The following is a 10,663-nucleotide window of genomic DNA, read 5'->3' on the forward strand; positions in this document are numbered from 1 at the left end:
GCATGGGTAAATTATATAGTTAGTAAAATTTTCATATTGTGTTTTTTACATCATCATTTAAGCACTTCTCATTTATACGTAATTGCGACTGCTTGTACTGGATTTGAGGGTCATACTTTAACAATTTAAATTAGCCTGTAATGGTTGTGGCATTTCTTCAAATTATCAGTCTTATACTTGTTCGTCGGTCTTCGTTAATGACAATGTAAACTAATTGCAGCGGGTCTTTTACTATGAGGACGATGTCAGAGGAAAAATAAAGCGCGATATTTTGAAGAGGATAGGAAAGAACTGGAAGGATTCAAGGCACCACTTGTTTCATAGGTGTTACAAACAAATAAGGACTTATGAGAAAAATCTTCAGCATCACCCGAAAGGAATAGACAAAAATGATTGGAAAAAGTTCGTTGACTATCGCCTGAATGAAGAAACACAGGTAAGCCTTGGTATATTTTATTATTTCCACATAAAAAAACATGTGTATACATATTAATTCCCTTACATTTTATATTTAACATATCTTTCTCATTTATATTTGTTTTGTTATTTGTTTATAGAAAAAGTGTAAACAGAATACTTAAAATCGCAGCAGGCAACTTTACACACATACTGGGGAATCCAAAACATTGGCAAGAAAAAAAGACGAAGTGGTAATAAGTCATCATTTGCATTAAGATTTGATTAAGCTTCCTGAAAAATGTTGTTGTTATAAATTGTGTCAATATCAAGATATAAGCTATAGCAATTGATTGTATCATGACTCATAAGAAAAAAGATGGCTCGTATATCCATCCCGATGCGCGTGTTGTTAGTGTAAGTCATGTTTGAAAATTTGAAGCAATATATAGCTTATTGTATATATCATACTACTGTTAACTTCTTCCTTTCCAATGTTGTATATTTGTAGGAAGCAATTGCAAATGTTGAGAGGCAGGATGGATCCTCTAAGCACCTTTCACAAAATGACTCGCTAGCACAAGTTCTCGGAAAGGAGCACCCAGGACGAGTTCGTGCCCTAGGTGCTGGACCATGTCCCACCCAAGTCTTTGGTAACGCTGCTGGACAATCATCGGGTTCTGCAGAGTCCAATGCAGAGGATAAGAGGATGATTGCAGAATTGACGGCTAAGCTAGGAGAAGAGCGGGCGAAGAGACAGTCAATACATAAAGTCTTGGGATATGTAGTCCAACAGTTAGGAGGCAATTTGCCAGTTGAGATTGCTGAAGAGCTGACTTTTGTGGGCGGTACACCGGACTCATCATGCGCAGGGCCACCATCATCTGGAAATCATGACCTGCAATAAAAATTTTGAATTTCAATTAATGGTCTTGGATACCTTTTACATTAAAGTTGGTTTAGTACGTTAGGCTTATTTTATTCAACTTGAGCATTCTTACTTTATTTTGGATGATGTTATGACAATTTCGTTATATATGTTATGTTTGCATATGTTTAATTTGGTTTGTTATGTTAATTGAGCTGTTTTACTTGGTTTAAATTTGTTTAAATTAGTTAAAAAGTAAAAAAAAATTAAACTTTAATAAACATTCTTTGTCAAAATAGGCAAAATAATATAAAATCTAAAATTTTAATGGGAAATTTGAACTTGGCGGCGGTTTTGAAACCGCCACAAAACTATAATATGTTTTCTTCCTGTTCGACATTTAGCGGCGGTTAATAACCGCCGCCAAACCCAAATTGCATTTGTGGCGGTTATTCCAGCGGTTGACTAAAACCGCCGCTATTCGTTTTGCCGCGCCCTATCTTCCTGCGTTTCATAGAACCGCCGCGAAATGTTTTTCGGCGGTTCAAAACCGCTGCTAAACGGCTCCAAGAACCACCGCTAAATGACGTTTTTGTTGTAGTGGTTGGAATTCGAATTTTTAGCCAATAAAATTTTTTTAAAATAAAATTTAAATTTGTATAGATTAATTATTAATTTATTGGATTAAAAAGTACCGTAAATATAAAATTCATATAATTACAAATATTAAAGTATATAAAATTAAATAATATGGTAATATTAAATAATTTATTCATTTATTTAATCAATACTGTTATATCAATATAACTTAATTTATTTTTTAATAAATTAAATATATAATAATAAATGTGAGGTTAATTAAAATAATAAATATATTATCTATTAACTAAGAAATATTTTATCCTCATATTTTTATTATATATTTTATACACAATTTAATAATTATTCAATATATATAAAATATAATAGCATTAGCAAATAATAAAAATGTGAATTGGGGTTGGTTGGAGTTTACTTAAGTACTAATGAGCTGACTCGAATCAATCAATTCAAAGAATTCTCTTCTTGATTTCAGCCATTTGAAGGTAGCTTTATCATCTTGGGTGATTTCAATGTAATTACAAATTATGAAAAAAATGAGAGAGAAAATATGAAGTCTGAAGTTTCTATTGAAATTTTCAATGGTTTCATTGACGATAATCAATTGGTTGATCTTGGGATGATAGGATAACGGTTTACATGATCAAATAGGAGGGTTGGAGAGGTGTTAATTAGAGAGAGGCTTGATCGTTTTACGACTGGAATGGCTTGAAGAGAGACTTATGTAGATGCAATGGTAAGAATATTATCGGAGAATGGTTTGGATCATGCTCCTCTTTTACTTAATTCGGTTCCTCCAAGATAGTCTACCATAGAAGATTTAAATTTCAGGAGCGGTGGTGTGAGATGGAGAATATAAGGGCAGTGATAGTGGAAGTTTGGAGTATGAAAGTTAATGGCTCACCTATATACGTTTTGACACAGAAACTAAAGTGTTGTAGGCATCGTCTAGTGCAGTGACAACAGCATAACAAATCCAACTCTAAAAAGGTAATTAAATAACTAAATCTTAGGTTGAAACAGTTGAGGGCAGCGGGTTATTTTGGTGGACCAGAGGTGTTAGAGGTAGAGAAAAAATTAGAAAAGGAGCTATCAAAAAAAAGTTTTTAGAAGAAAAAATCAAGATACAAGTGGCTGAAAGAAGGGGATAGCAACACAAAGTTCTTTCATCAGAAGTTCCATGCTAGAAACTAAAAAAATAAAATTTGGAGACTAGTTTGAAATGATGGTGAGATGGTTTCAGATCCACAAAATATTGCTCTGGTGGCTAAAAATTATTTCAAGAAAATATTTTCATCCCATAACCCATTATAACCTGGTGATATATTCAGTGATTTTAGTCCTCCAGTTATAGTTTTCATGAACCGGGAAAATGAGACCAATCTTTGTGGAGAAAACTAAGATATTTACTTTCAGCGTTTGTCCTCAAATTGCTCCAAGTGAGGATGGCTTTACAATATGATTTTTTCAATTTTATTGAGACATTGTGAGTGCTAATATTTTTCAGGCGGTTCGTAGCTTCTTTGGTGGAGGTAAAATTTTCAAGGCGTTTAACCATACAAAGATTTGCTTGATCCCTAAGATCCCGAATGCTAGAGACATGTCACAGGTTAGATCTATTAGCTTATCCTCAGTTTTTTATAAGATTATTTCTAAAGTTCTGGTACATAGACTTCAGGATTATTTTATGAATAATTTAATAAGTCTAAACTAGAGTGCATTTTAAAGGGTAGATTAATTTCTGATAATATTGTAATAACTCATGAATGTATGCACTACCTCAAAACTAAGAGGTGCGGATTGGAATGTGAAATGACTATTAAATTGGATATGAGTAAAGTATATGATAGAGTTGAATGGAGTTTTTTATGGTTCATCATGGAGAAAACGGGTTTTGAAACCAGATGGATTTCTTGGATCAGAGAACTAGTCACTACTGTTTCTTACTCTATTCTTGTGGAAGGTCAATATTATGACTTTTTTAAGCCAAAAAGGGGTATCCGGCAAGGAGATCCCTTGTCACCTTATCTATTTCTATTCTGTGCGAAAGGATTATCCTATCTGTTACACAAGGCAGAGCAAAACATGTCTATTCAGGAAATTCAGATTCACAAAAGGTCTCCAACAGTCAATCATCTTCTCTTTGCTGACGACTCTATTTTATTTGAAAAGGTTAATGAGGAATCATGTAATAATATCCTATCTCTACTCAATGAATATGAGATGCTTAGCGAGCAGAAAGTTAACCTCTACAAATCAACAGTTTTTTTTAGTCAAAACATCCCACTCGCCAGAAGACAACAGCTAGCGGAGTTACTTAACATAGAGCATGTGGGAGTACAAGATAAATATCTAAGCCTTCCATCTATTATTCAGATATTTTAAAGGGCTACATTTGTTACAATAAATAATAAATTTCAGAAAAGAATTCAAGTTTGGAAGAGGAATCTGTTGTCAGCAGGTGATAGACATGTTTTAATCAGATTTGTCGGAGAAGCTATTCTAATATATATACTTTCATGTTTCAAGTTTTCAGATTCTCTAGTGAAAGACATACACATGATTCTAAGATAGTTTTGGTGGGGTCAGAAGGGAGTGGAGAGAAATATGGCTTGAGTTAGTTGAGATTGTATGACCAGACCCAAAAAAGAAGGCAGATTAGGATTCAAGGATCTTAGAGCCCAGAACCTAGCCTTGTTGGGTAAACAGTTTTGGCGAATTACTACTAAGTCTAATTCGCAATTTGCGAATATGCTCAAAGAAAAAAAAACTATAGATACACTAACTCCCTTTTGGCAGATAAAGGAAACCAACCTTCTTGGGGTTGGCAAAGTCTACTGGAGGAAAGAAAAATGGTAGAAAAGGGTTTGGAATGGAGTATAGGATCTGACACAAATGTTCGTATCTGGGAGGACTCATGGTTACTCCCACCCTAACTTTTTAGACTTAGTAACAACAACAATCCAATAATAGACATTCATTGGTTACATGATTTACTTAGAGTAGATGAAAGATGAAATAACGAGCTAGTTGAAGCAATTTTTTCCCCTGAACTCAGTTCGCGAATTCTCTCCCTGCTACTAAACAATGATGGTGAGGACAAGGTTGAATGGGCCTGGATGTGGCCTCGGAATACTGGGTGCCTTATGGTTTTTCTCATGCGCCAGTTGAGCACCTTTCAACGACGATGACGAATTCAATGCTCTGTAAATTAATTCGGAGGTTAAAATTACCATCCAAAGTAAAAAACTTTCTGTCGAGAACAGCCTATGAAAAATTACCTGTACTCAATTTAATCAATCAAAGATTCTCAGATACTTCAGCAATGTGTTAAAGATGCAAAAATGGCAAAAAAAAACAATGCTTCACACCTTGGTATAATGCAGTCCCACTCCTGAGATTTGGTCTTTCTCTCCTTTTGTGAATACTATAGTGCAAAATAGAACCATGGAGTTTGCAGTCTGGTGGCAAACGGAAACTAGAGGCATTGGAAGAGAATAATATTCTTAGCCCTCCTTGCATCTCTGTGTTGGTCGTTGTGGAAGGCGAGAAATTTAGAGGTCTTTAAAAATGAGAAGCTGGCGGTAATAGTAATTGTGGAAACAACAAGGAAGCTCCAGCAATGAATGACTCAAGTTATAGAACATTGTTTTTTGTAAATTTCCAATCTCTTCTATTAGTTTTCTTTTTGCTAGTATTTGGTGTTTACCAAAATAGACAGTGTATTTTTTTTCAAAGCAATGCAATTACATATCTTTAAAAAAAATAATAATTCTTTATTTTATAATATTACATGTATCAATAATTAGTTAACTAAAATTTTGCAAATCTAAAAATTAATTAAAATTTATATGCTAAAATTTTAAAATGTATCTAAAATTTATGTTAAGATGTTATTTATACTATAACTACGTTTTACTGCTCATTATCTTTACTATTCATACTCTTCTAGTTATTTGTAATCACTATTTAAACTAGAAATCGTTCCGTCAAATCTCTAGAAACTAATAAGTCATTAATCTAACCACTCTATCTAGTTTAAAAATTGTAAATTATGACTAGCGTTTTAAGAAACAAAAAAAAAATTAAACATCTAATCCTATTTTCTTAAAAAAAAATGTATGTTCTAACCTCTTCGTTGATGACACTAATAATATGGACAATTCCGTCCAAACAATAAAGACGATCCGGATTATCCTCCATTAGCAGCGTATCCAAATGTTGGAGTGTTTGGGTTGAGGTTTCTCTGAATTTTCGTGAGGTAGGATTTGTAAAATGTAGTTTGAATAGCTCAATTTGAACATTTTTTATAAGAAAAACACAAGTAAATTGACTCAGCTCAAGTCGAAATACCATAAGAGCCCATTGTGTATAATTTGAATCAGCTCCATTCGAATTATATAGGGACAAAATTTGGAGTAAATCGAAACAGCTTGTTTCGAATTATTAGTGGTGTTATTTGCATGCATAAATCGAGTCAGTGTGATTCGATTTACTAGAAACGTGACATGCATGCATAAATCGACTCAAGCTACTTTGATTTACATTTTTTTTGTAATTTGAATTTGGCAGCTTTGATTTACTATGAAAATTGGTAAATTGAATCACATTCATTCGATTTATATATAAAAATATACATTTGAAAGATCCATGTAACGTTTTTAAGTTTGGATAAATTGTATAATATTGAGTTGAGTTTGGTTTAATTATGCGTTTTACCCTAATTATTATTGTTGTTTTTAAATTTTCTTCAATAAAATTAATGTCTAAATAAAATTATTTTTTAACTATCAGGTTATATCGGAACTTCCCAAGTTCCAAGTGTTATGAAACGTGTCAAAGCCATAATATTCTCATTCTTTACACTTTACACCTATGACACTTGCACCACGGCAATCACCTTCACGTATGAACCTGATAGAGTCCACCCTTTCATTCATATCAATCTACAAACGCCTCGAATCATCTACAATTATCACATAACAACACACACGAATTTCCCTATAAGTTTTACATTAAAAATTAATAAATAAGTACACTATAATAGTCAAATTTCCAATTTATATTGCTCACATTGTAAGTATCATCACTAGTGCCTTACCAAAATAATTGTGACTTTGTGACTGCGTTACATAAATCAAATTGCACCATACATATATACACCATGTCTAGTGAGGAATTCAAGTTGGTTTCACCAGCAATAAAAGAGATCAACAAAGAAGGAATTGGGAAATTACCAAGATATTGCACACAAGAAGGGTTAGGTTCTAAATTTGATATATCCCCACCTCTTGAGTGGCAAAACGTACCACCCAAGACTAAGGGTCTGGCCCTCCTGGTCCGGGATATGGATGCCGTAGATCCTATGGGCCGGAAGGTGGAACCAGCCCATTGGATCGTGGTCAATATTCCGACGACTGTGAATCGGCTCCCGGAGGGATTCTCCGGAAAGAAAGAGGAGGTTGTTGGTATGGAAAATGATGAGTATGGTGTGATTGAAGAAGGGATCAATGATTGGAAAGTGAATCTTTGGCGTGGCCCTAAGATGCCTAATTATGGTGATAACTTTGAGTTTAGGCTCTATGCTTTGGATTTTGATCATCCTTTTGATAACCAGGTAAATTTTATATTTTTATATAAATTTAATTTTGATAATTATGTATTGAGGAAGTCTAGTGATTACTATTTTTATTAAAATTTAATCGACACTTAATTAATAAAAAAAATAAATAATTTTATATTATTAAATATAATTTTACATATTAAAAAATAAAAATACTATTGATGACTATAAATCACATTATTGGTTTCTAACACTTCTTTTATGTATTTAATTACGTGACACGTTAGGAAAAACAATTATATTTTATGCTAATGACGTAAATGGTCGTTAAAAGAACATATTAGACGATTGTATTATATTTTCAGTATAGTTTGTATATATAATATTGTGTAAGATTAAAAATATGCTAAATTGCTAATATTAGCAAACGTACATTTTATAGGGGGAAAAAAACTTGTGGTGGGAGAATTTATTATTATTTTAGGGTAACAAAAAACTGAAAGTTTCTAAATTCTAATACAGACGATGGTGATGAATCAGGTTTACTCTCTTATTAGCTTATTCTTCGTTATTAGCTTTCTATTAGAAACAAAATTGAAGTAAGAATAATGTTGATTCAAAACTTTGGCAGGTGACGAAGGAAAAGCTGTTGGATGCCATAACTGGTCATGTGGTTGGAGAAGCTGTATTCACTGCTACTTTCTAAGAACTGAGCAGAAGATTGAAATACAATCTTCTCAATTCTCATGTATATAATAAATAGTAATAATTCTCAAGTGAAGTATCATGGAACCTTTTTTCCCCCCGTATATTAGGAAGTTGATGTATGCCAGAACATCAACATTTTTCTTCCCATTTAGATGTTTGAGTAATCACTCATATTAGAATTAGCAAGTATAATCTCTCATCCTATATATAGTAATCCTATATGTTGTAACTGTGTGGAAAATGTTTAGTAATAAAAAATATTAAAAAAAATTGAATCTTTTAAATTTTGAATTTTTATTTTAAAGAGTAAAGTGTAATTTTTTATTTTTAAATAATTTTTTTATATTTTTTATATTTTATTTATAAAATAAATGGTGAAAGATTATATTTTAATTTTTAAAATAAAATTTAAATTTGGAGGATCTTAATAGAAAAACAGTTAAAATTTTATTTGGTATTAATAAAATAAATTTTAATTTTTTATCGATAAATAATCTGTTAGTAAATGAAAATTATATAAAATCGAGAATATAAAGTAGTATAGTTTTTTGATAGGCTTAAATTAAGCATGATAGTATTTCTTTTTCATTTGTTTACATACTCTAATTGGGAATTAACTCAATATTAGAAAATAAAAAGCAAAATTAACCATCTAAAAAATGTGATTGTTTCTTTGTTAGTTTGAATGGGTGCAAAAACCACCTTCACTAATTCACGTTAAGCGATATATATATATATATGAACACAAAATTAATATGAATGTTGTTTAAAAAACTGTCAACATGCAAGAATGCAAGAACACAAAATTGCATCCATTTTTTAGATGATGTTGAATGAAAATTCAAGCGTGCTAAAGTTAATTTCCTGATTATATTTTGGATGATATATGATGAGTAAATTATATTTATGATATATGAGTAAAACGGATCAAGTGTTTTGTGCATTTATTCATTTAAATATTATTAGATATTTAAATCTCGCTTGGTTTATGTAGGGGTGGAGTTAGATGAAATATTAGAAGGGGGCAAAAAATATTTACATAATAAAATAAGGTTAAAATAAAATTTTAAGGAGGTTAAACTGAAATTTATAATTTACATGTAAAAAATTAAAATTAGGGGGTATTGTTCCCTTTTGCCACTATCACTATACCATTTTCGGTAAATAGCAGCGGTTATGTACAAGATTAGCAGTGGTTTTTAACCGCTGCCAAACGGATAGCAGCGGTTGATATATCCGCTAAAAGATAGCGTATGGCTAAACCGTTTGCAACGGTTAATAGCAACCGCTGGAACAACCACAGCTAAATGGTATTTTGCAGCGGTTCTTTGCGCTACGAAATCGTAAGAATATGACTGCTTGGAGATGGCAGCGTTTGTTAACCGCTACAAAATGATATCCGTTGAATTATTCTGTTAAGATATAGCAGCGGATTTAAAACCGCTGTCAAATGTTGAGTTACACTTTTTTTGAAAAAACTCGAATTTACACTAAAATATGCCAATTCTTTTATTCTTTATACGTTCTTCTACTCAGTTATGTTAACTTATTAAAATAACTAACAGCGAATCAAACTATAAATTACGAAACAAAACAAAAATATATACAAAAGTGAATCATTATAATAGTTATTTGAATTCAGTGCATCGATGACTGTAAAATACAGATAAAGTCATCAAAATAAAAAACTACAAATAAATATCTCAAAAGTCATTATGATAGTAAAAAATTAAAGAGTATTCAGATTCCAACATTGATAATTCAAATCAATAGCTGCCCGTACATCATCTTGCATGGGATGAGGTTGGTGCACTTCTCAAAGAATCCAAATCTGTAGCTATTTCAAGTGGCAAATTACCTCCTTGTTGCTGGATTATGTATCTTAATAAATTTTTCATAGTCTGCATTTTTGCCTTCTCCTCTGCTGCCTCTGCCTCCATTCTCTGTCTCTTTGTCTTTTCCTCTGCTGCTACTACCTTGAGTTCTGCTGCCTCCGCCTTAAGTTTTACAATCTCCATCTGATACTCCTCAATCTGTACACCGTAGTCAGACTACTGTGAAATGTTACGAAAACACTGACTGGGACATGGACCAAAACCGAGTCCACGAACTTTTCCTGGGTGCTCCTTCCCAAGCACTTGTGCAAGGGAATCATTCTATGAAAATTCCTTGTTGGAGGGATCTTGGCTCTCAATAAGTTCAATTGCTTCCTGTAAACATGTGAGATCCAGATTTACACTAATTTAAATTCAATGGTAGTAATTGCAAAGAGAAATTTGAAAAAGTAAAGCAGATGATTTACCCCAACCAGACGCGCATCTTCATTCATATACGAACCATTCTTTTTTTATGACTCATGGTCCATCCCTCTCCTCTACCAATAGGCCTTCCCTGTCGTAGCTCCTATAACAATCATCAACACACAATTATATAACAAACAACACTATATTACCAAAAACACGTAACCATTCTGGAACTGAATTTAAATTAATTACTTCTTCGTGTCTTTTTCTTGCCATCGTTTTCGA

General features: G+C 32.4%; 1 protein-coding gene across 1 annotated transcript; it reads left to right on the forward strand.

Annotated features, from left to right (window-relative positions):
* The first annotated feature begins 6,880 nt into the window (after positions 1-6,880).
* On the forward strand, positions 6,881-8,439 carry LOC112728042 (uncharacterized). The gene is made up of 2 exons (XM_025778017.3): positions 6,881-7,481; positions 8,059-8,439. Exons 1-2 carry the CDS (start codon positions 7,029-7,031, stop codon positions 8,131-8,133), a joined length of 528 nt encoding a protein of 175 aa, XP_025633802.1. The 5' UTR covers positions 6,881-7,028; the 3' UTR covers positions 8,134-8,439.
* Positions 8,440-10,663: the final 2,224 nt, after the last annotated feature.

This window comes from Arachis hypogaea, chromosome 12 (genome assembly GCF_003086295.3).
Source record: "Arachis hypogaea cultivar Tifrunner chromosome 12, arahy.Tifrunner.gnm2.J5K5, whole genome shotgun sequence".
NCBI classification, from domain to species: domain Eukaryota; kingdom Viridiplantae; phylum Streptophyta; class Magnoliopsida; order Fabales; family Fabaceae; genus Arachis; species Arachis hypogaea.

Bases quoted from the DNA above. Each gene is read 5' to 3' on its own strand.
- LOC112728042 (XM_025778017.3), top strand. From the start codon at position 7,029: ATGTCTAGTGAGGAATTCAAGTTGGTTTCACCAGCAATAAAAGAGATC. The intron at 7,482-8,058 runs GTAAATTTTATA...AAACTTTGGCAG, and splicing joins ATCATCCTTTTGATAACCAG to GTGACGAAGGAAAAGCTGTT.